The sequence below is a fragment of the Physeter macrocephalus genome, chromosome 7, assembly GCF_002837175.3.
Source record: "Physeter macrocephalus isolate SW-GA chromosome 7, ASM283717v5, whole genome shotgun sequence".
Taxonomy (NCBI): Eukaryota; Metazoa; Chordata; class Mammalia; order Artiodactyla; family Physeteridae; genus Physeter; species Physeter macrocephalus.
Window position 1 is genome coordinate 65,074,122 of NC_041220.1, and position 27,390 is coordinate 65,101,511.

Consider the following 27,390-nt stretch of genomic DNA (forward strand, 5'->3'; position numbering starts at 1 on the left):
GTAAAAGCCATAATTCATTTGTTTAGATTCTTATGGTAAGGTAATTTACTTAAATCTTGATCTTAGGAGATAATTTGAATTTCTCTAAGGTCAGTATACTGACTCCTACCAGAGGACACAGCTGGGGAACTGGAGAGGGTGTATGATCTGGAATCTGAACATGGGCTCAAGTCCCGACTCTAGGGTGTGTCCTTTGGCAAGTCAATTCTTTTGAGTCTTCATTCTTTATTTGTCATATGGGAATAAAAATAAGGCCTGTTGTTTATTTCTTTATTCACTCAAGACAGATTGATTGAGTATACTCTACACTATATATTAGGCACCGGATTTGTTGGGGCCGGGATTAATGAAGACAGAATTGAGATATGTGTGAAAGCCTTCTGCAAAATGCAAAGCACTGTCAAGTGCCAGTTAACAGTTACTATAAAGATGGTTGTGGTACTATGTTCCAGTCTTAGAAATAAACATATTTAACATTAGACCTAGCATCTTCCTCCTGCAACTGCAATTGGTTATGGTTTATTTAATCCTTTGTAAATGATTTTTCCTTAAATTCTTACCAGTCATACAGAGATGACTATTTGACTTATAATTCAAATATGATTTGCTTGGGAAAAACAGTATCCAGAACTTGTCTTAATAATAAATAGTTTTTTAAAACTCCACGAAAGTAGGAATATGAACTGTAGGCACATTTAAAGCAAGCCAAGTATAGTCTTTTAACTTTAAAAGGATGACTCTGTGGCAAGTGATTGCCCAAGGTATAATGAGTTCAACAAGCTCATTCTTGTGTGATTTCTAAAGCCAAATTCGTATTTGAATAGTGAAAGGGATCCTTTCCGGTAAACTGAATTTGCTGGGTGGACATGAAGCAAATGACAACCTATCTTGACTTAAACAGGTTTTTAAGGTACAGAAAATATGAGCAATTGAAATTCCTGGTAGAAAGTTGCAATACCTCAGCAAAACATATTTATAAATTATTTATAATAATTTGGGGCAAGTGAAAAATTTATGGAAGTTCCTATAGTCACAAAAAGGAATAGCAATAATTACATATTTTGGCCTTAAAAATGGTACTTTAATAATCATAAGTAGATTAATAGTTAGAAAAATTTGAATGTTGTATTAAACTAAAAGCTTTCTATTCATTAGATGTACCAAACATAAATATTTTAAATATTTTAATTTTATCTTAATGGAGATGACATTATTATTATTATTACTATTATTATTATCATTATCATCATCATTATTTTAGTGCTTTACTGGTTCTCTCTAGAGCCTAATCATTGGGGCACATACTTAAGAACTGTAGCTCCTAGAACTCGGTAGCCTATTCCATTTACTCAGAAAAAGAATAAATGGCAGAATGACATAAATGTAAATCTTATGTTCTTAAAAACAATTTACAGAAATTGAAATAGTAAAACTAAGTAGCAAAAACCAAAATGGAATATTAAACCTTTATTTTTACACACATTTAATTGTTCTCTCCTGCCCATAAATTACAAAATATCTTGATTTGCAGTGGAACCCAATCTGTACTGAAAAGTAGTGCAACTGACTGCAGCTTCAGGGATATTTCTTTTACGAACAGGTTAAGATGTTTCCTACTTTGGAATATCAAAACTCCCCTTTCTTGGAATCTTTTATAGGTCACTATCAACTTTGGAGCTGGGATAATTCTGTTCACACCAAGGGGGCTTTTCCTGAATTCAGATTCTTTGTTGTTGTTTTCAGTACGTTTACAGACACGATTATGCCCACAGGTAACAGGAAACCAGTGTTTCAAAAGAAAATTTGATCGCACTGCTAGATAACACAGGTATCCTAAACAAGTACACGAATGCCTCAAGGCTTCAAGCTGCTGCCAGAAAGACATACTTTTTTGATTGCTAAGAACTGCCAGATGACGCTTCATGAAATATAAATGCAAGAAAGCCTCTGAGAGCTCAATAAAAACCTTCCACCCATCACTCTAGGAGGATAAGAGCAAGATACTGTTAACAAGTGCAGGAAATGGCTTTCGGAGTTTCAATATCAGTCTATATCTTATTCAATGGTAGGTCATTTCTTTTTGCTGTGTTAATTTTGTGTCATTGTAAAATGTGAATAGGATTTGTTTTATCTGAATTAGTGAGGAGTTGGCTTTTAGCAGTTGTTCTTCATGACAAAGATCCAAGCAAGGAATTTGTGAATTAATTTAGTTTCTTATGTAATGTATGTTCCTCTTTTAACATATTTTGACACCTCTTTTTCTGAGATCTTTATATTGTTTGTTCTATACAATTGAAGAGTAGTTGATACATATGATAGGATAGTGTCCTTGTGATTGAATGAATGCGTTTATAAAATGTATTGATTTCCTCTTAATAATTAATGTGTTTCTACTTTCTCTAACTATAATGTAGTGAGTGGAATTGATATTCATGAGACACTATCAGGAAACTGCCCTTGTCAGGTTATGGATTTCAAATGTAAATGAATTAAAAATAGAACAGATGTGGGACTAGATAGAATAACTTTTGATCTGTAGCTTGTACGTAGAAGGAGGCTCACCTGCTAAAGATGCTTCCCCCCCCCCCACTTTCACACAGCTGTGACAGCATTGACTGAAGAGGCAGCCAGGACTGTAACACCCCCAATCACAACCCAGCAAAGTAACTGGACCGTTAACAAAACAGAAGGTATTTTCTTCACACTTTTGTATTTCAAGTGACTTTTTTTCTTAATGTTTGAGAGAAATTTGGATTGTGATAAACGCAACACTGGAAATTTTTAAATATATATTTTATTATTAGACAATCTTTTATCAGCATGTTGTTAAATGGAAGTGACAGGTAAATGTGTCAGCAAAGAATTGTCTTTTTAAAAGGAGGAAATGAAGCAAATGAGAAGAAGTTGTTTTCAGTTACTGTCCTGGATGTGAAACATGCCACACTTTCTGCTTGATTCCTGCTGGGTTCCCGATAACCCATGTGCTTCCAGAGGCAGTTTGTCCCTATTTTGGCATTCTTGATGAGTGACTTTATATTTTGATCTGTGATTGTGAGCTTTGCAGCCAAATAAATTATGGCTACCAGATGAAGCCTTAATCCACTTTCCCTCATCTTTGGAAAGATCTTTTTTCTTGTCTTTGGGAGCTTTTGATGTTGCTTTAGTATATGCTATACCTCCCAACCACTTGTATCCAATTTTTGTTGTTGATGGTGATGATACATTTTATTATTGTTATTAAAATAGCTTCTGGCCACTGTTGAGCATCAGCATTTTTTTCAAACTCTTTGAACTCTTAGAGGTGAACTTGGGAAACTTGTTACCTGCCAAGACCTGTGTATCAGGTGGTTGTGATTTTCACACAAATCGCATACCACCCCCTGATGTGAAGATGGGCTTTGTGACTTAGGACCAAAGAAACACCATATCTTGCTCTCAGAGCCAGGCGAGTAAACGAAGATCAAGTTAAATATTTTGTTTCTGAATATGAAAGATAGTAATATTTAAGTATTCTTCATTTCACCAATAATTTTAAATTTAAAAAATTTGCTTAACATATTTTGCTCATTTGAGTTTTTGAATACATATCAATTTGCAAAATAAAATTAGTGTGGCTTTTAGAATAAATTTTAGCCAAATTCTTCATGTCTTTTGAGCCTTTAAACAAAGAGAAAACATCTTTGTTGAGAGATAATACTGTAGAGAATTAAAGAAGTACAGTTTCCTCTCAGTGACATAACAGTGTGCCCATCACCACCTTTTTTCTTCCCTAATAGTGAACTGCAAGTCAAATTCTCCAAGTTACAGGTAATAATTATAGACAAAAGGGATTGAATATATCACTTCAGTAGTTTTTCTTTGCTTTCTTTTTTTAATTTTTATTTTTTTTTTGCGGTTCGCGGGCCTCTCACTGCTGTGGCCTCTCCCGTTGCGGAGCACAGGCTCCGGACGCGCAGGCTCAGCGGCCATGGCTCACGGGCCCAGCCGCTCCGCGGCACGTGGGATCCTCCCGGACCGGGGCACGAACCCGTGTCCCCTGCATCGGCAGGCGGACTCTCAACCACTGCGCCACTAGGGAAGCCCTTCTTAGCTTTCTTGATGCGTGAATTTTAGCTCCCTGCTTTTCATTTAACTTAAAAATCTGAATCCAGTATCTCAGGAAAGTTTCATGAAGTTATAACTAATATTCTTCTCCTTAGAGGAAAGATGAGTCTCTAGTATATTCTTTCTTTGGAAATGTCTTCTTTCAATTCTCACATTTTCTAGTAAGTCCTGGTTCAGGCTTGGTTAATTGAACTTATTTAATCTTGAAGTAGGAAGAACCTAGCACAGTTTATAATGAGAAATTCCCACTGCCTTAGAATTATCAAGATGAGAAATTAGATTTACTATACCACATTTAACAAAATGAATATGAATTTTAAGGTAATGTTGTTCTCAACCAAAATGAAGTTATATAACAGTATCTTGTTGGTGACTTAGTACCTGAAGATTTAGTATTTTCAATACAAGTATGCCTTTTTAGATCTTTTTCTCCTGAAAACAAATAAGTATGATTCTCTTAATCTACTTAGCAAGGTGAATATAATATAACATGATAACTAAGGTTGAGGAGATATGTTTATTCATAACAGTGACAAAAATAAAATGCCACTAATTCTTCTTGAGAAGAATTTAAGAATCAGTAATTAAAGTATACTAAAAAGGACTCATTTATGCTGTTTTGTCATTCCCACTGCATAAACCTCAAGGAGAGTATAGGTATATGTCTTTAGTACATCAAGGAATGAAAGATAAGCATCCTGAAATCTATGTATTTTGCCACAGTACAGCTTCCCAAAGGGAAGTTTCCCAAAAAGAGGCTTCTGGACACTTGACCACAAAGGTTTCGCCAAGTGTGGTCATTTGCATACTGCTAAAGCTAGAAATCAAAACCCAGGTTTTCTAATTCCAACTCCATGGCTTTTCCCACAATCTCATAATGCCTCTTAACTGAGTAAATTTTCTAATTAACATCTGAAGGTATTGTCTTAGGTACGTTAAGCCTGAGCCATAAGTTGTTTCTGGCTCCATGTATAGGTCATAACAATACCTCTTCTGAAATCAGTTAGGGAAAACAATCCCTTTTCCATTAGCTACTTAAGGTAGTCTGCATAAGAAGAAGGGGGGATTCTCATCTCACTCTTCTCTGGGGAATGAAAAGAAATCAAGTTCATTATCTCCCAACCATAAATCCAAATCTTCCTAAGTGCTTACTTTTCAGCTGTAATGGGGAGAATGAAAAAAACTGTATTATTTCATTTGTATCCAGGCATATATTTGGGAAGGCTTGCCCAGGATAGCATGCTAAGACTAGAATCAATGCTGCCACCTTTTGGCAAACTTGTGTCTATATCTTATTACATAGTTTCCAAAGAATGGAATGATCATCAATCCACCTCCAGCCCCTAATTCATTAATATGTCTTAGATGATATTAACCCAAACTCTGTAAATATAACCTGTCAAAGGAATCAATCAATAGTTCAAATGACAGAGCACTCAAAGAATATTCCTAAAATTAAAGGCCTTTTCGTATATGTGTTACAAATCTACTGTGGAAGTGTGACCCACCTCATCTGTTAACACTGTATCTCCTTTTTCTAGCTGGCTACACAGAAGGACCCACAGCATTGAGGTTCTCACATCCTTGCCTGGAAGACCACCATAGTTACTGCATCAATGGTGTTTGTGCATTCCACCATGAGCTGGAGAAAGCCATCTGCAGGTAATCGCAAAGAACTTCCCAAGCCCTAGAGATGGGAGAAGGAGAATGTATGCCTCCTTTCACATGGTGTTTCACATAGTACATTTCCACACACCTCCATCTTATCTAGTAAAAAAAGTACATGATCTGAACGTGACTCACCAATTCTCTTTGTATTTGAATATTGAAGGAGTCTTTTTCTAATCTACCCAGTTCTCATTACTCAAAAATATGGTTCCTAGATTAGCAGCATCTGTATAACCTGGGAGCTTGTTAAAAATGAAGAAGCTCACACCGTACCTCAAAACTACTGAATCCAAATCAACTTTTAACAACATGCAAAGATGTTTCCAAGTTTTTATGGATAGATTATAGGATAAAATGAAACAGACTATGGCAAAAACACCACAGGAATATAAAGTTCTAGATCAACTGAGATACCATTTTTATGATCGATTTGCTCAGCATCCTCCTACGAAAGAGTAGGTTAACAATTTTCTAGATCAACTCATGCAAGGGTCCTACCTTTCCCTCCTACCAATGAGGGAAGTTGCATTAATATGGGGTCTTAATCAAATGATTATTGTAAAATACATGGCTTCTTCAATACATTTAATAGATTGGCTTTCATTTGGTATTGGCCTCTTTAATTTAAATCACTTTTTATTAAATTTTTTTCATTCTTCAAAATTTGTCATTTGTGTTTCTATCATGAGTTTTAAAATTATACATTCTTTTCTTTTTTTAAAGGTGTTTTACTGGTTATACTGGAGAAAGGTGTGAGCACTTGACCTTAACATCATATGCTGTGGATTCTTATGAAAAATACATTGCAATTGGGATTGGCGTTGGATTATTATTAAGTGGTTTTCTTGTTATTTTTTACTGCTACATAAGAAAGAGGTATGAAGAAAAACAAATTATGAAGTCACTAGATACTCATTCATTTGAGAAATATTCACTGAGCCCCTACAATGTACCAGGCACTGACATATATAATTTTTTAGTTAAAATATGACTGTAAATCTGGCAAGTTTCTGCATATTTGTTTTGATGCCTTTTCTCATAAACCCAGACAAGAGGTAAAAATTTACCCACAGTTGCAATAGGATAGTTCCAATTTACAGTTTCCCTTCATCCCCAACTCTGTCTGCCTACATCAAAGTTATAAATGTGTAGTACAGTCGGCCCACAAGGGTAAATATTAATGTGTTTTGTGCACAATTATATGAAGTGTCGAATACCATGTCTGGCACACCATAGACGCTCAGTAAATATTTGTTGAATGGACAAATCAAAACATGAGTATTAAATGAATGAAAATGTGTGATAAATGTGGGCCAGTTTCTTCCCAGACATTAGTTGAGGGTATATTCAGGACATACTGTCTACTGCTAAAAGCTAAATAAGATAAATTTGATCCACTAAGTATAAATTACTCATGCATTAATTATTAATCATTATTTCTGGCTTTTCCACACTGGTAATTTTTCCTTTAATCCATGTATAGGGAAAAGTCAAGAAATAATGTGATATACGTTAAAGAAAAGGTATAAATACATTTCCCTTGCTGTACTCTATTAACTAAGTTGTCATTTTTAAAATGATCAAAAATTACTGTAAAACATTTAAAAAAATTGTTTGCTTAATAATTTATCTGAGAGAATAAAATCTGTTATATCAATTGTGGATCAATTGATATAAAATCTGTTATATCAGTTGCCTAAGAGACCAAGAAAGAAAATAAAAAAGGAAGTAAGACCTTTTAATATTAACAAGACAGCTGTCTGGGATCAGGCTCCCTAGAAGCTGAATCTAAGATAGAGATTCCTGACTGAGTGATGGCTGGTCAAGGGAATGCTCAAAGGTGAAATTTGTAATGAAGTAGGAAAGCTAGAACAGAGGAAGAAGGTAAGTAAGTAAAGATGTAGTTTAGCTGAAGTCTATCCTCAACCTGATTCCAAAGGGAGACCTAGAACATGACTGGCATCGCTGACCCATCCCAAGAAGGTGAGGGATCTTGGCTGTAGTACCCAGCATCATCAGGCATGGGTGTCAGAGTGCTCCTGGCAGGGTAAGGGGCAGGGGCTTGGAATCTCCTAGGAATCTTCAGGCAAAGTCCTCTCTTGGCTGAGGACAATCTTCTAGAGAAGGATGGTGCTGTGAGCCTTATTAACACCCACAACTGCTGGGGGATGGGTATACCAGTGGGTAAAGAGGATATGGGTGGGATACCAAGAGCAATTGCTACACCAGAGCATTTATATAATCCTCAATAAGCTATACAAACAGCAGTCAAATTCATATGAAAACCAATACTCTGTTTTAGGTGTCTAAAATTGAAATCACCTTACAACGTCTGTTCCGGAGGAAGACCACTATGAGGCCTTTGTAAGAAATTTTCATGAGTCGTTGGTGAAAATCAGTGGGCCCAAAACTGAAATTTTCAAGTGAAACAACAAAACTTCATAAGCTGACTAGAAAGTTGGGATCATGATGAAACAAGATAATAAATTTCAACATTGGTCCTTAGACTTTGCCATTTTTAAAGTGCCATGGGTACACTGAACAAGGTACAGTGACAGAAGTCAAGTTCACAGTTCTACTCTGGGTTTGTTGCTGTTGTGTGATTATTGTTCTCACTGCGGAGAGACTGAGTTTTATGCTTCTGACTATGTCAGATGTGAATTTTCATGGGAATAATTATCAACCTTGCAGCCAGCCAAGCTTGGATTCTTCACTATGCTTGCTACCAGGATTCTGGACCACTGCTCTACGGACCAAATCCCAAACATGATGCTTTCATGGTGTCTAAAAGAATGTGATGTCAGCTATTCAGATGAGATTAGTATTATGGCACCTCCAATGAACCAAACTTATGATTGAAGTCTAAGCTAGAGAAAAGAAATGGAATGTCCAAGGCAAACATAATGATACCCAACTTGTGACAACACTGTGAAATATGGAATAAGCTACAGAGTTTCTGATGACTGAAAGCTATGTGGATATTGAGCCCTGAGGAGGCAAAACGTTTTTGTTTCTGCATGGATTATAAAATTTTGTGTTGGACTCACTGGTCCCTGAATGCTTATGTTCATCCTTTCTCCTATCGTTAGTGGAATTACCTGGCAATTATCTACTTGGACTGAAATTCTAAAATTCTACTAACAAATAAAATTCTACAATTGGCTCTGAAATAGAAACTGAAGAACTTGACATAAGAATTTTTCACCAGCCAACAGCGGGTGGAAATTCTCTTTACCATTTCTGGGTACCGGAGAGAAGATTTGCACAGAGGGAGAGAAAACAGAATATTGGTAGAAATAACGATTTGAGAATTAGGGTCCTTCCTCTCTAATCATTTTTTTTTTTTTTTTTTTTTTTTTGGTACGCGGGCCTCTCACCGCCATGGCCTCCTCCGTTGCGGAGCACAGGCTCCGGACGCGCAGGCTCAGCGGCCATGGCTCACGGGCCCAGCCGCTCCGCAGCATGTGGGATCCTCCCGGACCGGGGCATGAACCCGCGTCCCCTGCATCGGCAGGCGGACTCCCAACCACCGCGCCACCAGGGAAGCCCTAATCATATTTCTTCCACCTAATTCAAACAGTCTTGTTCAGGTCCCTTAATTTCTTTGGGCTTTGATCAGTTTCTACAAGGTCCTTCTAGCTCTAAAATTTGATTGTGACAGAAGAGAGAAAATTTTCCACCTCTCAACTCCATCTCTGTCCCTGACCTCACCTCTCACCCCACTGGATATCATCTTAGGTGTATATTTTATTATTTGGTTTGTAAAATAATAATTTAAGAATTTGTTTTTAAAGGAAGTAAAACATGAAATTAAAAATAATATCTACCATTTTTCTTTTAGATTCAATCTAAGACTATGGACTTTTTTTCTATTGTGGTATAGATAAGCAAAATAATTTTGATCATGAGATGGGTTAAAAAAAGATCAAACATGAATATTCTTACAATGGTAGCCTAGTAGCAAGCCTTTCTCTTATGTCAAGTTGTGACTTTTCATTCACTTCTAAACAAAACTACATTCTGCTTTCCTTTGAATAGAAGGCATTTCACTTGCTTTGTTTTCCCTTCAGAAGGAATTTAATGCAGATGAATTGCATGTCAGCACTTTCTGCATGACCTCACAAAGTATGCAGAGGTTACATCATACCAAGGAGTGGGGAGATGAAGTTTCCTCCCAGTGACTCCAGTGACCGCACCTAGAGAGCTAGGCTTTTCCTGAGCATTTCAAAAAGGGGTTAAAAAGCTGAGTAGAGTCCAGGAAGAAGCACTAAAGCTTAATTAAGGACTGCTTCCTAAAGAAAAGAAGAGGAAGTAAGGGTAGAGTCTGGGGAGGTGATAACCTAAAAAGTTATAAATATTTGCTGTCTACAAATATTTCTAAAATGTAAACATAATAGAATTGATATTAATCAACAAATTAAAATTCCCAGAATGCCAAACCAAAAAGTAAACCAAAACAAAACCAATAGAAATTCAATTTTTTTCACCTGTGGAAGAGTATACATTAACATTATAAAATCCACCCAGTGAGACTACATATATGGAAATTTATTTATTTATCTATTTATTTTTATAAATTTATTTATTTATTTATTTTTGGCTGCGTTGGGTCTTCGTCGCTGCCCATGGGCTTTCTCTATTTGCAGCGAGCAGGGGCTACTCTTCATTGTGGTGCACGGGCTTCTCATTGCAGTGGCTTCTCTTGTTGCGGAGCACAGGCTCTAGGCGTGCAGGCTTCAGTGGTTGTGGCACATGGGCTCAGTAGTTGTGGCTCATGGGCTCTAGAGCGCAGGCTCAGTAGTTGTGGCTCGGGGGCTTAGTTGCTCCACAGCATGTGGGGATCTTCCCAGGCCAGGGCTCGAACCAGTGTCCCCTCCATTGGCAGGCGGATTCTTAACCACTGCGCCACCAGGGAAGTCCCTACGTATATGGAAATTTAGAGTGTAGTTCATGAGAAGCCATCTGTTTATGGTCCGTCATACAAAAGAATCTTGTGATAAACTCCTAGAGTTTATTTTCCGGGAAGGAATCCCTGGCATTCCTATGGCAATATTTACATATGTAAGCAGGCCTTAAGTAGGAAAATGCATAAGTATAAGATGTTCTGCAAATTTTTCATTTTCTATTTTTTCCTATATGCAATAAGACCCTGAAAAAAGCCTACCAGTGAAGCCCTGGCATCAGAACTACATTTTCAGCTATTAGGTGAGGTGGGTCATTTAGGAAAGAAATGAGAACATGTTTCTGGCATCTTTCACTAAATCAAACGGGCCAAGGGGTTCCTCAATTTCTTTTATTTCCTATTTTGTCTCCTTCCTGTGTCTGCCCTTCAGTTCTTGAGAACACATTCTTAGGTCATCAATATTCATGAGTGAGTCATTAGTTAGCCTTTTGGAGCATAATGGCTGTGGGAGCAAACACTGTAACTTCAGTCATGCTTGAGTGAGTAAATTTACAAAAGGAATTATAACTGCTTGTTATTGTATCTTCTTTCTCCAAATTACTTTTTTGTATAATTATGTTTTTATAATGTTGGAAAGTAGATGAAATCATAACACAGTCCATCTTTTAGTGTTTCCTGGCACAATACAACCCTTAATTGTGAAACATCTATTTTGATGACGTCAAGAAGATTTCTATTCATTATATGTAATTAAAAAAAATGTCTGAAGGAAATAACAAGGCAAACATGAGTAATTTAACCTTTTGATGTTGAACATAGGATGATTTGCCACAGAGGACATGAGTAAACCATTTAACTTCTCTGTCTTACAAACTGTAACACATTCTGTGGTATGATATAAATATTGATATCCTACAGCTCATACTCATGGGAAGGGTTACCAGAATCTCTCTGTTGCAAAATATCACTCTTTCTGGCTTACATCATGACTGTATGACATCAGGATATTAGCAGTTGCCAAGATGAGCTGGAAGTGTTGAAATTTAATTTGTGAGCCTGGCACTGCTAATCTGCATGAGTCCACATTTCTGTCCAACCTTTTGGCACAGCTCTAGTCAGTAGCATATTCAGAAGCATATCTTCCAAATTCAGCTCCAAATTTCTGTGAGATGTTCAATGAACGCACAACTCAGAGTACAAGGGCTTAAGTAGTTAATATCCTAAGAATTCAAAGGCTAGACTCCTTGAGAATACCCACATGAATAAATGTGTCCCATCTGGACATTTCACTCCTCTGCCAAAACGAAACACGAGAGCTGTTATAGATTGTGGACAACACCCACAGCTTCCAGAGAAGCATCTCCTAAAGATTAGGAATGTGATGATATGGTAACAAGAAGAATTGAATTGTTTAATCGGGTCTTATCTCTATACTTCATGGCCTTTCTTGGTAATTTATGTCTCAGATAATGTTGGAGCATAAGTCACTTAGATTGAAATTCCGTTAAGACCATAGCCAAGCAGGTATCAAACTAGCAGTGTTAAGAGAATGTTAATTAGGCTTCCCATCTTTCTGGAAGAAAATGGCATATATAGATTTTTTAAATTGCACAAAAATATTGATTCAATATTAAGTCCCTTCACAAAGCAAGTTGAAGTAATAGTGTAATATAGCTATCATTTATAAGCACTTATAATATTTGAAAAGCATTGTTAGCTTTGTTTTAATTAATCCACACCTATATGTAATTGAGGCTTAGAGAAGGCAATTCACTTTTTCAAGGTCACATAGCCTTTAAGTGGCAGAGCCTAGACATGAACCAGATAGATCTAATGCCAAAGTCCCTCATCTAAACCCTAGATGATAATGCTTCCCAATATTTTATGAGAAATACTAGTGTTGGGGGTTGGTTTCTTGATGAGCTTGGAGATATACCCAAGAGATTTGTATACAAATGAAAAAAAGTTCTTTTCTTTAAAATATATAAAATAATGACCTTTGTCATGGATCAACCACAAAAATTCCCTGCTGTCATCTGCAGATTATTAAAATATGCATATCTTCCTTAGGGTGGGGCCAGAACAAGCTTCAAGTGCCTGTTGACAGTTGAATGTACAGTCTGGGGAGAGACTTTAGACTGTAAATGAACCCTGGTTTATCCTCAGGACATAGAGAATGAGGTGGTCATTTAGGAACACTTGATCCCTGTTTGTGAACAAGGGTTCGCTGGCACCAGTGTTATGCTAACCGGGACACTCTTGGTTTACTTTGGTAATGAGATGAGGAGTGAGTGTTTTTCACATCTATAGGAAAATCTCATCAACCTCCTTCCAACACATCACTCTCAACCCTACCCTAGTGCCATATATACCTTAGAGAAAAACAGTCAATGGTAGTGGCCCAGCTTGGGGCAAAAACTGGAAGCAACATTAAAAAAAATCTGCAATGGATGGACACTTCAAGGACCTGTGATCTAGTCTGGCTGTATGATTATCTAACTTTGCTGGGGCCCTTTGGACAGGCTATCCTTGTCTGTTAAGTGAAGAAGTTATACTCTAGAGATGACTTCCACACTCCCTTCCTAGTCAAAAGTCATATATTGAAAATGTGCAGCCTAAAAGGCAGATCCAGTCCACAGGCATATTTCCTTTGGCTTTCATGATGTTTGTTTTAAATCAAGCCCATATTTAGAAATCAAGATGTTTTAGTATAAAAATCCAGCTTTTCTAGATTCTAGAAAAATAGGAGATATAGGGGATGTCCTAGAAAAATAGGAGATAGAGCTCTGACCCTGTATTCTTACATAGCTTTGATCAGAAGGAGTGCGCCCTTGACACCCAGCCTACTTCTGTCACTATGCTTCCCATTCAGGGTTCCTATAGGCCTTAAAGTCTGCCTCCATGGTTCTTTGATTGGATTAATTTTAAGATCCTGCCTCATCTAAATTCCTCTGAGTCTAGTCATCAGAGTACCTGCAGAGGGCCTTGTTGTATTGCAAACCACTCAAGTCATAAAAGAATCTCAGATTCTTTAGGAGAACCCACACTCACCTGGAAGCTGGCAGGGGCAGCATCCAATGACTCAGACTCTCTGCCCTGCCCATGCCCTCAGTCACTCTCTGCTACAGTCTTTGTCAGATTTGTTTTCTCAGTGTTCAATCCTGTTTATGTTAACTCCCTGCTCAAAAACAAAACTGACTCCCCATTGCGCACCATGTTGAACAAAGGCTCCCCTCCCAGTAGTGTGAGGCCTTCCACAGGGAAGCTCTGGTAGTCTCTCTTTCTCATCTACCCTCCAAGGGCTCCCTACTCAGACCATCAGCTGCAGCCACCAGCTGCCCTCTGCTCTCTGAAGAGACCTCACAGTTCCTATATCTGTGTTAGGGTCTCTGCTTTTCCCTCCACATGTATTACCCTCCTCCATCTCTGTCCGCCAAGATCCTATGCAATTTTTTTCAAATCCTGCCTTCTCCTTGAAGAATTATGTTATTTACAAATATCACCTCTCCTTTCCTTTGAACTCCTTGATTATTATTTTCTTTAACCTCTCAAATAGTGCTTACATTCTGCCTTGTGTTATAATGATTTTTGTTCTTGGCTAAGTTCCAGTGGTGGTAATAATAATAATAATAATAATAGACTTCATTCATTAAGTTCATACCATAGACTGGGCACAGTGCTAAGTTATTTCTACACAGCATCTCTTTCAGTCCTCAAAGACAGCCTGGAGGAAAGTTTTATTGGGAACTGTGATGAATAGCAGTTAAAAATACCAGTCTTTGGAGTTGAAAAGTCTGTGGCTTAAATCCCAGCTCCACCCCCTACCAGCTGTGCTGCCTTGACCAAGTTTCTTAACTTTTCTAAGCCTGAGTTTTGTCATTTGTAGAAAAAGGATAATATTTATCTGCTAGAGTTGTTTGGAGGGTAATAGTGAGTGTTCAATGAATATTAGCTATTTTATGATTGTCTTCCATTTTTCAGATCAGGAAACTGAAATTTAGAAAGTTTAAGTAACTTGTTCAGTGATATGCAGCTAGTAGGTGGTGGAACCTGGATTTTACCACAAGGCTGTCCAGTTCTGAGGCCTACTTCACTTAGCGCAGTACTTTGACCATGGCTGTCACTTGGTTAATGTTGTCTAAAGCAGGATCTGAAATCTCAGAGGGCTGGGTTTTGAGTCCCAACTGTTTGTTAGCTATGTGATGGAGAATAAATTATTTAACCCCTCTAAATCTCAGTTGCCTCCCTTATAAAATGGGGATAATAATTACACCTAACCCATATGGTCATTTTAGGATTAAGTTAAATTTGATAGCTAAGTATGTAAAATATTTAGAACACAGTACTTATTCAATAAATTTTACTTACAATTATTAAACATTTGAAACTCCTGTTGAAATTCTTATCAATACTTAATACAGTCAGTTTTCTTTTTTATAACATGACATATGCCTTCCTAAAAAAGTTATCACACTGCAAATTTAAGCAATAAAAACCACAAGTCTTATGGGATGACTAAGGCTAAGGGTATAATACTCAAAAACTTTGTCAGTGACGCGTTAAAAAAAAGAAACCCTAAAGAAAATCATCAAGCCACAAGGGAAGAGACAAAGAGAAGAAGAAGGAATAGAGAAAAACTATAAAACAGTCAGAAAGCAATTAACAAAATGGCAATAAGAACATACCTATTAATGATCACTTTAAATACAAATGTACTAAATTCTTCAATCAAAAAACTTGGAGTGGCTGAGTGTATAAAAAAAGAGAGGAAAAAAAGAAAGAAAGAATGAAAGAAGGAAGGAAAAAGAAAGAACGAAAAAGAGAAAGAAAGAACATTACAGGCTGGCGGGGTGGTGGTGGTGGGATGAATTGGGTGATTGGGATTGACATGTATACACTAATATATATAAAATAGATAACTAATAAGAACCTGCTGTATAAAAAATAAGTAAATAAAATTCAAAAGAAAAATTACAGGCCAATATCCCCGGTGAACATAGATGCAAAACCCTCAACAAAATATCAGCAAACCAAATTCAACAATATATAAAAAGGATCATACACCATGATCAAGTGGAATTTATTCCAGGGATGCAAGGATGATTCAATATCTGCATATCAGTTATTGTGAAACACCACATTAACAAAACAAAGGATAAAAATCATATGATCATGTCCATAGATGCAGAAAAAGCATTTGATGAAAGTCAACATCAAGATGTGATAAAAACTCTCAACAAAGTTGGTAAAGAGGGAACACAACTAAACATAATAAAGACTGTATATGACAAGCCCACAACTAACATCATACTCAATGGTGAAATGCTGAAACCTTTTCCTCTGATATCAGGAACAAGACAAGGATGCCCACTCTCACCACTTTTATTCACGTGGTACTGGATGTCCTAGCCATAACAATCAGACAAGAAAAAGAAATAAATCCATCTGAAATGGAAGGGAAGAAGTAAAACTGTCACTATTTGCAGATGGCATGATATTCTATATAGAAAAACCTAAAAACTCCACCAAAAAACAATTAAAACTAACAAATGAATTCATTAAAGTTGTAAGATACAAAATTAATATGAAGAAATCTGTTGCATTTCTATACACTAATAACAAACTATCAGAAAGAGAAATTAGGAAAACAATCCTACTTACAACTGCCTCCAGAAGAACAAAATACCTAGGAAGAAATTTAACCAAGGAGTTGAAAGACTTGTACTCTGAAAACTATAAGACACTAATGAAAAAACATTGAATAAGATACCAACAAATGGAAAGATATTCTTTGCTCATTGGTTGGAAGAATTATTGTTAAAATGTCCATACTACCCAAAGCAATTTACAGATTCAATGCAATCCCTATCAAAATACCCATGGCATTTTTCACAGAACTAGAACAAATAATCCTAAAATTTGTATGAACCACAAAAGACCCCAAATAGCCAAAGTGTTCTTGAGAAAGAAGAACAAGACTTGAAGCATCACATTCTCTGTTTCAAACTGTACTACAAAGCTATAGTGATCACTATAGTGATCAAAATAGTATAGCACTGGCACAAAAACAGACACATAGATCAGTGGAACAGAATAGAGCACCCAGAAATAAACCCACATTTATGTGGTCAATTAATCTATGACAAAGGAGGCAAGATTACACTATGGGGAAAAGACAGTCTCTTCAAAAAATGGTGTTGAGAAAACTAGACTGTTACCTGAAAAAGAATGAAACGATTTTTCTTACACCATAAACAAAAATAAACTAAAAATGAATTAAATGCTTTAATGTAAGACCTAAAATCATAAAACTCCTCGAAGAAAATATAGGCACTCTTTGACATCAATCTTGGCAGTATTTTTTTTTTTGGATCTGTCTCTTCAGGCAAAGCAACAAAAGAAAAAATAAACAAATGGGACTACATCAAACTAAAAGGCTTTTGCACAGGGAAGGAAACCATTAACAAAAGAAAAGGTAATCTGCTGAATGGGAGAAGATACTTGCAAATGATATATCTGATAAGGGGTTGATATCCAACATATATAAAGAACACATACAGCTCAATAGCAAAAAAAAAAAAAAAAAGAATTAGATTAAAAATGGGCAGAGGATCTAAACAGGCATTTTTCCAAAGAAGACAAACAGATGGCCAAACAGACACATGAAAAGATGCTCAACATCATTAATCTTCAGGGAAAAGCAAATCAAAACCACAATGAGATATCACCTCACACCTGTCAGAATAGCTACCACCAAAAAGAAAACAAATAACAAGTGTTGGCGAGGAAGTGGAGAAAAGGGTACCCTTGTGCACTGTTGGTGGGAATGTAAATTGGTGCAGCCACTATTGAAAACAGTATAGAGGTTCCTCAAAATTTTACAGTAGAACTACGATATGATCCAGAAATTCCACTTCTGGGTATTTATCCAAAGAAAATGAAAACAATAATTGGAAATCATATATGAACTCTGATGTTCACTGCAGCATTATGTACAAGAGCCAAAATATGGAAGTAACCTAAGTGATCATGGATAGATGAATGGATAAAGAAGATGTGGTATATATATATACAATGGAATATTACTCAGCCATAAATAAGAATGAAATTTTGCCATCTGTGACAACATGAATGGACCTAGAGGGTATTATGCTAAGTGAAAAAGCCAGATAGAGAAAGACAAATATCATATGATTTCACTTTTATGTGGAATCTTAAAAACAAAACAAATCAACAAACATAACAAAACAGAAACAGAAACAGAGTCATAGATACAGAGAACAAATGAGTGGTTGCCAGAGGGGAGGTGGGTGGGGGAATGGGCATTGTGGGGGGAAGGGAACTAAGAGGTACAAACCTCCAGTTACAAAATAAATGTCACAGGAATGTAATGTGCATAGGGAATATAGTTAATAATATTGTAATTACTTTTTATGGTGACAAATGGTAAGTAGACTTATCACAGTGATCATTTCATAATGTACAAAAATATCAAATCACTGTGTTGCACACCTGAAGCCAATATAATATTGTAAGTTAATTATACTTCAATAAAAAAGAAACAATAAAAACAGTAGCATAGTCTTATTGTACATTTTAAATGATTAAAAATACACAAAGAAATAATAAAATATGTAAATAGTTCAGTATGTAGGGTACTTTATCTCAAAAAACACCTGAAGTTTGCTTGTGAAATGATAGGGGAAGGATTATAGAAACTGGATAGAAAGTTGTAACAGCAGATGCTCTTAACACCAACCTGAACCAACGTAGCTGGCATACATTTGTGATTTGGGCATGTGTGTGTGTTTGGTGTAGTCTACTAAGCTCAGCTCAACAGCTTTGTGCATTCATCTAGTGCTTCTCTCAAGTGAAATCATGTGTAAGCAAACACAGAATTCCTATTATGCTCAAACTGTTCCTTTATGTTGGAATAAATGCACATTTTCAAAAGAAGCATTCAAATAAAACTGACTGTGTCTTGAAATGATCATAACCCTTGTATCTCAACCTAAACCTTAATTATTATTATTAGGCACTTGAAGTATTCTGATTATATTAGACACTCAAGACCTTGAGGGCTGGGGGTTATGACGACCCTTATTTCTCAGTCTAAATTTTAACAGGGGTGTCAAGGACATATTTCCAAGGACTCACGATACTGGGCTTTTGAGTTCTCTCAGGCAGACTTGTTATAATCGTGTTTGTTCTTTTCTTTATCAAACTATAAATGGACAGAAAAACCTCACGATTATGTTTTCCTTCTTAAATCATAATCACTCTAAGATGGATTTCTTCCAAATATTATCGACTTACCGTCCTAATGTGAAGAGTCCCAATTCTTCTTTCTTTCATCATGATTTATATTCCCTTCCTCTTATTTTTACTCTCTGAGGGTCAAAAGTCTTTAAGTGGTGCAGCAGAAAAAAGTTTGGCTTCCTTCAGCAGTCTATATTAGGCAATAAATTATGCCAAACTGCAGACCTTTGAGCAGCAAGAACTTACTTAGGAATTAACAAAGCATCTAATAGAAAAAAGGGGCCATTAAGCAAAAGTAAGTCAATAAGAAAGATGAGTCAAACTTGGTATATACTAGGGTGCCCAGCTTGAGCCTAACACGTTACCATCAGTGTTCAGGCCTGTCTAGGTGGACTGGACAAAAACGTGTGTCTACAGGTTGGTGCCTTGGACAGATTGAAGTCCATTTGCTTGAGGGACTAAGGAGCCTTCTCTGAGTAAGTACACATTCAGGTGCTTCTCACACCCGATCAAAATTGATTTATCCTGGGCTTCCCTGGTGGCGCAGTGGTTGAGAGTCCACCTGCCGATGCAGGGGACGCGGGTTCGTGCCCCAGTCCGGGGGGATCCCACATGCCACGGGGCGGCTGGGCCCATGAGCCATGGCCGCTGAGCCTGCGCGTCCGCAGCCTGTGCTCCGCAACAGGAGAGGCCACAGCAGTGAGAGGCCCGCGTACCACCAAAAAAAAAAAAAAAAAAAAAAAAAAAAAAAAATTGATTTATCCTTCAGACGGTTTGTGTTTGCATGGCTAGGGAAATATATGGTATGTAGTAAAATGCAGTAACAATTCATTTGTTTGCCTTGTCAGCATCCGTGCCCCTTCTGAAAATAGCACCTCAATTTTGCTTTGGAATATCATCCTCCTTCACCTTCATTGTACCTGGTTTAGGTGTACTTACCTCACTTCTAACCCCAGGGGCAATCAGAGCATTCCATCATCCAATACGAGCTATTAACTGAGAGGCAGGCATGCTATCTAATCCAGACCAATAAAAATCAGCCCTGGGATTTTTACGGGAATTGTCTGGAGGAAAAGTTCTCTTTTTCAGATTACATTGCTAAATTAGCACAATGAAATCTTAGATTTTTCTAAAGGTCATCAATGCCACCACAAGAAAATAGCCTGCCTGAGAATGAAATTACAACAGAGAGAAAAAATGAGAAGCATGGAAGAGATTCTAACTCCTGATGACAATTTTTGAGGCCCTGATTTTAGCCATGTTTGGAGTTCCAACTCTGTCCCTAGACTTTTTAAAATAAAGCTAATCAATACATGTCATTGTTAGCTTAAGCATTATTGACCATCTTCCTAAACTATGAAATTTACTCCAGATTAAAGTAGAAAGTTCTGAATTTTTTCTTCTTTAGAGTTTCTATAAGACATTATGTTGTCTCACTTTTCCATACAGTACCAACTCATTCTTTAAGAAATGAAAGTTCAAAGACAAAAATTTATACATGCACAAAGTGACAGAAAAATATGACACTTTTTTTTAAAGCTTGGGAGGATCTGGATTTTAACATTACAGCCAGTAACCCATATGGCTATGCTGGAAAGTGTGTTTCCTAGATGTATTCAGGAGTCCTGCACAGAGAGCTTTTCTGAAAAATTAGTTTATAACTTCATAAATTCGTGGCAATTTAAATCTTTTGATTACATAAACCACTGGCTTCCATAAATCAGTTTCACTGTCTGCCAGAGTTGAGCTATACCAAATGTTTTCTCCTATTCTATATACACAGCTCCACTGTTCTGTAGTAAGTTCCCAAATAACACAAATAACTGAAAATTCCATTTTTAAAAATATTGTTCTTCATTTACTTAAAATAAGAAATCTTACTCATATGCTTATAGAGAAAACATTCATGGTGAGATAAATTCAGAACAACCTAAAATCATGAAGCATGTTGAAATAAAGTAATTGTCCTTTAGGTCCCCTGAACTGAACTTGAAAGCAAAGCAGTTGAGAGCAGGCTCTCAACCACACATAGTGGACCAGTAGTGGCAAACAGGAGCAGCAGATCTACAAATTTTCAGAGATACTTAGATGCTTAATTAAAGATCAGTTTTATTGTTGTGAAGCTGCAAGTGATCCAAAATAGTGGTGTTTCATTGATGAGAAACCCCCAAGATATAAAGCGTGAAATCATCAGTGTTAAAGTATATTTAAAAACTATCTTACACATTTGAAAGAAAATCATCAGTCTATTTTGCAGCTTCAAAGAGAGATGTCTTAAGTAGGTAGAATGGAGAATCCAATCACAGGACCAAATTAAAATTGTTCAAAGTTTCCTTCAAAGTCAATTTTAGAATCATCTTAGAGGGTAAACTGGATATAACTAGAGAATATTTTATGAAGCTCTGAATTGCTCATGCAACCACAAGCTGAAGCCAAGCTGAAGTAGGTGTCTTTATAAAACAAGTTACATTTTAATATTAAACAAATGATTGAAAGATTGAACTCAATTCAATTTTGTTTAACCTTAAAATTGGATGAAAGCAGAGAATTTTGTAGTTGAATATTCTGTTTTTATTGAATTTATGGACAATGTGATAACATAAATTTGTGAACTGCTTTATGGTAAAACGACTGAAGACATTTTAAAGAGTTTTTGGTATCCTTGGTACTGATTTTTTTTTAAGTGCAATGTTTACATATATGTGTAAAATTTATGACACAAAATTTCTGATGGGTGTAGCCCACATCAGAGCTACTGTGCACTGTATTTGGGTTCTCCTTACCTCAAAAATTTGCTTCATGATTTTCTCAGTCTGATATATGGGTTGGTACAAATGTTAACATTTATTAAAAGAAAACAAAATAAAAATTACAGTAGTTTGAAATGTTTTGTTTTAGACAAATCTGTGATAAAATAACAAGTAATTAAGAAGTAAAAAAATAAGAAGACTTTAAAAACTTGTTTTACTGATATGGTAGTACAGAGAAGCATAGGTGCTCATCAAGCTTCAAACCGAGAACTGGATAACTGTTTTCTATATGAAAAATAATTATTAAAAAGTAATAATATTGCAACATTGATTTTTTCAATTAAAAAGTGAAAATGAGTCCATGGCTTATCTTAATAACATAAAGTTTAAAAGTTGGCTTACTTAACAAGTAATATTTTTAAGACTGCTCAACCAACTAATATAAATGCTGTCATGAATAATAAATTTGATTTTGTGTAACTTTAGCCATTTATTTTATGGCTTATTTCTACCAATGATATTCTAGTGATCAGTTTACTTGAATTAAAAATTCTAGTAATTTGTGTATTTCTTATCTAATCCATCAGAAAATTGTAAATTATTCCCATCAGATATATTAGAGTTGCTCCATTATCGAAATCCCTATGGGTTGAAAATTCTTCTTTATATTTGTTCACATTTTAATCACTTCTCTGGTGCCATTTCTTTTTGAAAACTCTTCTTGGTCTTTTCTTAATTTAATCCAGCAGATCTAGTGTATGAATTCCAAACTGCAGGATGATATATTTTAAATTCCACTTGCCTTTGCTATATGTAGCTTGGATGAACTGTTTACAGAGTTGTTAGTATCAGTAGTTCTTCTATAAATTAGCATGGCCTGGCAGTAATCAAAGAAAATGACCAACTTCCACAGAAATCCAGTACTCTGAATACCTGTCTTGGTGTATTTACTACCATGCCCTTAATTTAGCCTCTGTATCAATGGTTCTCAAAATTTAGTATGCATAGGAATCATGTGGAGGGGGTGTTTATTAAAATGCAGATTACTGGACTCCAACACAGATCAAGAAAATCAGAATTCCAGAAGGCCGTGCATAGGAATTGATATTTTAAATAGTAATATATACCTCCTCCAATCCCAAAGTCATAGAAACACACCACTGGAGATCTTTGTTGGCAGAAATGAAAAGTAAGCAATACAATAATTTTCTTTGCAAGGAGAATATTGCTCCTAATTCTGCTGTTTGTTTGGCTTTTTTCTTTATGTTTTTAAAAGATGGGAAAAAAACCCTGAAATATTCAGCACCGGAGATATTCAAACAGATTGCTTTTAAAACCTCTTATTTAGAGTACATGGATAGAGATGCTGATGTAGAATTTAGCCACAAGATTTTTTTTGGCTTCAAAATTATGTGAGTACATTTGTTCTAGCTTGTTCAGCAGCAGCAGGAATAAAACAGGAAACACAAATCTAATTGCTGCTAAATCATGTGTCATGGCTTTTCTTATGTGTCATCCATGTAAAGTTTTTCATATGTTAATTCTTGTTAACGTGAAACTGTCAGGCAAAAGTAAAAATGTGATTAGAGTCACTCTCACCAGAATAAATGAGGAAAACAAAGTCCATTTCAGTATAGGTCTAAAATGTTTTGACATGTCAATTGATGCCAAATCCTGTTGTGCTGGCACTAGGAATGTTCTACACTTTCATTCATGCTGCATTAGTACATTTTCAACACAGTTATTTCTGTAATTTGCCTTTCATTGCCTATCATGCTATCCAAGCTGTATCTTCAATAATACAGATGACTATTCAACTATCAGTTCTATTTTGAAATACTTTGAAAACTTAGAAGTTCAAAGTGAGACAGGTTGAACTTCAATTATATCACATCAGTGAGAATGTTCACTTACCACTAACACAACTCTGTCACAGAAAAACTATGTACTATAGATTTGCTTAGCACAGCAGCACAATCAGATGCCATCATTGGGGTTCAAAACATAGCTTTGCAAAATTCTTTTCCTATGGTTTCTGATGTCATGATAATTGCATCATTTAATGTGTACAATTTAACTTGGAAAATGATTTTTGTGTCACAAATTGCTACTGCATGACTAAACTCAGAAGAAAGAAATGGATCTCACCAGGTATCAAAAAGAGCGATCCCAGAGTCATAGAGCAGAAGGTGAAGCTATAACAAGAAGAAAGGGATAGGTGGTTGGATGTGTAATAGATGTATGTCTTAGGGCTTAGGATGTTAAGATCTCATGGGCACATGTTTAGAGCCCTGAACTAGGAAAGCTCTACTCTATTTATGCACAAGGACTAGAAAATCTCCACCAGATAGTCAAGATCTCAGTAGATGGAAAAATACCCACCCCAGGCTGTGAATAGAAACAGAATCAACTTCAAGAAAGCAGAACTTGAAGATATACCAAGCAAAGACGTAGGGGCCTGAAATCACATTATTCATATTGCATAAGCATCTCAAGCTGGCAAATTGAGTGTAAGACAAAAGAAAGATTCAGAACCTATGGTCCTCATTGCACGTAAGCAGAGTTCATCATAACGCCTTGTAGAGAGGTCTCCATAATCAATGGCATGTGATAGCTTTCCAGAGAACATATTTCCCACTGAAGATGGTCTCATAAACAAAAATTATAAAACACATAAAGAATTTCAGATAGGAGAGAGTCCACAGACCCAAGAAATGTGGAATTGACACCTAAGTAATTAGAGGTGTGATCTAAAACACTTTTTAAAATATGTAGCTTAAAATGTTCAAAGTGTTGAGAGAAGGAATCATAAAATAAGAGCAGTGAATTGGAAAATAGACTTTAGGCTTTAGGATAAAATAAATCCTCTAGATAGATTAAACAGTAGCTTAGGCACAACAAAGAGAGAATTAGAAAAATGAAAGGAAGATCTGAAGAAATCATATAGAATGTAGCTCAGAGAAATAAAGAGATGTAAGGCATGAAAACTTCCAAAATAAGTCTAATATGAGTTCCAGAAGGAAAGAATAGGTTACAGGAAACACTCAAGAAATATTAGCTAAGAACTTTCAGAACTGAAGTAAGACATGAATCTTCAAATTGAAGATATATACTTAGTCTTGAGAAAGAGAGTGAAAAGAAGTCTACACCTAAATAAATCACAATGACACTGAAGAACATGAAGGATTAAAAACGTTTAAGATTTGTCAAGAAAAAAAGATATATCTTCTAAAAAAATCAGTCAGAATGACAGCATATTTCCTCTCAGCAAAAACAGATTATTATTATACAAACGAATAATTTTCAAAATATTTAGGTAAAGTCAATGTTACTATAGAATTCTACCCCCATTTAAGAGTAAAACAAAATAAAGACATTCAGCCAAAAAGGATATTAATACTTTCCAACAAAAGTACTCAAACCACTGATAATTGAGATTACAAAAATTCAGTGAAATCCTACATAATGGTTTCATTTCACATTTTTTTCCTATTACAAACATAGTTTACAACTTCAGGTGAACAGTTTGATGAAGCAAATACTTTAACAAATACAGTTTTTTAAAACAAACCTGTTTGGTTTCTAGGTTACAAGTCAAGCTGCAAGTTTCTTTGTCTTTAGCAAACAAACTTAAAGAGATACTCAACTTCATGATGATAAGATTAAAAAAACTAAAAAGTTTAATGCAATTCTGTAGTAACTCACCAGTTAATATTTGCTAACCTGTTATTTCTGTGATCTATGATTTAATCAGAGATCTACCATTCCAAAGACCATGGTAACTATCTTCTCATCCTTAAGATTTCTAATTAAACTCAATAAAGGCTTAAAACCTATGACCATTCTTTTAAGGAAAGTCTAAATTAAAGAAATTGGGCTTAGAATTTTCTATTTCTGCAAAAGACTAAGAGTTTCCTATCTCTAAATTATCACTGAAAGAACTACCAATGAATATATTTTAACAAGATGAAAAAAGATCACAGAGGAAAAAATGTCAGGCAAGTAGCAATGATGAGCAAGAAAATCAGAGATATGTTTTGGTAAAGAGAGATAAAGATTGAGTTATGGTTACAATTAACCTGGGGCAAGAGTTAGAAAATGATGTAAAACTTAAACACTAGAGCACAACAAGGATATTGGAGAAGGAATTTAGAAAGAAGTTAAACTGTACTAAGGTCCTCATCTGTTCAAACAAGGATAGAAATATTGACTAAAAAGAGACTATGTTATAAAATTATAAAAATTAAGAATAAGTGGAAAAAATAAAAAGAAATTCAAAAAAAGGAAAAAATAAAACAATTCAGTGCAAATAGCAGGGGGGACGGATAAAACAATACTGGCAAAATGTTGATAATGGTGGTAATTTTTGTAGCTGAATGATGGGTATATATGGAATCATTATACTATCCAAAAAAAATGAGTGGAAAAGAATATGGTAAACCATTAATAATACTAAATATTTATAGCTTAAGGATGAACACTATGTATTACTCTTAAAATAGGAGAATAAATAAAAATATACCAGAGAAAACTTTCACCAATAAAAGTCAGAAAGGTAAAAGTAAAAGATGGAAAAAATCATACTAAATAGAAAACAGAATGAGATAGTAATGATAAAGTGGAATATATTATGAATTATACTAATTGTAAACAGTTGGAGACTGAAAGTGGGATAAAAAATGAAACGCAGGCATTCAGTTACTTTCAAAAGATACACATAAAACCAAATGACAGAAGCCTAGATATCAAATTATCATGAAAAGAGAGCTGACGTAAAATATTAACTGGAATAGAGTTTAAGGCAAAAAGCTTGAATTGAGATATAGATACAAATAATGATGCATTTAAAGCTGTAATAATCCTGAACAGATATCTACATAATAACCTGAAATCTATAAAATTAAAGGTGGCAGAATTACCAGGAGAAATGGACAAATATATGCTCATAGGTGGAGAATTTACAATGTCTCTCAAGAACTGCTTGTATAAGCAAACGAAAACTTAATATGAATAAGAAGAGTTGAATAGCACAATTAATAAATTCAATCTAAAAGATATGCACACTATTCCCTAAAAAAGGTCCAGACATTCTTTTCAAACACATGAGGAATGTTTATAAGAGTCCACCACAACAGGACTCAATGAGAATCTTAAAAGGGAAATTATATAAATGTTCTTTGATTAAAAAGCAATGAATGAGAAATTAATAGCAAAAAGCTGAGAATGAAACAAAGCATAAGGCTTTGGGGGTAAGAGCATGAACCCCAGTGCCAGGCAGCCTGAGTTACTTAGCTAACCAGCTGTGGAACCTTAGGCAGGCTACATAATCCCTCTACACCTCAGTTTCTTCATCTGTAAAATAGGAGTGATAGTACAAGCTAACTCATAGGATTGTTGTAAGGAGTAGTTAACAGATGAGTTCATATTAGTTAATATAAGAAATTCTGAGTTAATATACAGAAAGCACACTGAACAGCATCTAACACAAAAGAAATGCTATACAAGGTCAGCTATTTTTATCTATCATATCTTATTAATTTTAGTAAGAATAGTTGGTAGCAAATATTAAAAATGTGCAATTCCAGACTAGAGGGCAGACAGCAGAAGCAAGAAGAACTACAATCCTGCAGCCTGTGAAACAAAAACCACATTCACAGAAAGACAGACAAGATGAAAAGACAGAGGGCTATGTACCAGATGAAGGAA

The 27,390-nt window shown here is 35.6% G+C and overlaps 1 protein-coding gene across 1 annotated transcript; it reads left to right on the top strand.

The window, feature by feature from the left end:
* The first annotated feature begins 1,941 nt into the window (after positions 1-1,941).
* On the top strand, positions 1,942-9,319 carry EPGN (epithelial mitogen). Its single transcript, XM_007123875.3, has 5 exons — positions 1,942-2,065; positions 2,601-2,690; positions 5,646-5,766; positions 6,496-6,648; positions 8,075-9,319. Exons 1-5 carry the CDS (start codon positions 2,023-2,025, stop codon positions 8,127-8,129), a joined length of 462 nt encoding a protein of 153 aa, XP_007123937.1. The 5' UTR covers positions 1,942-2,022; the 3' UTR covers positions 8,130-9,319.
* Positions 9,320-27,390: the final 18,071 nt, after the last annotated feature.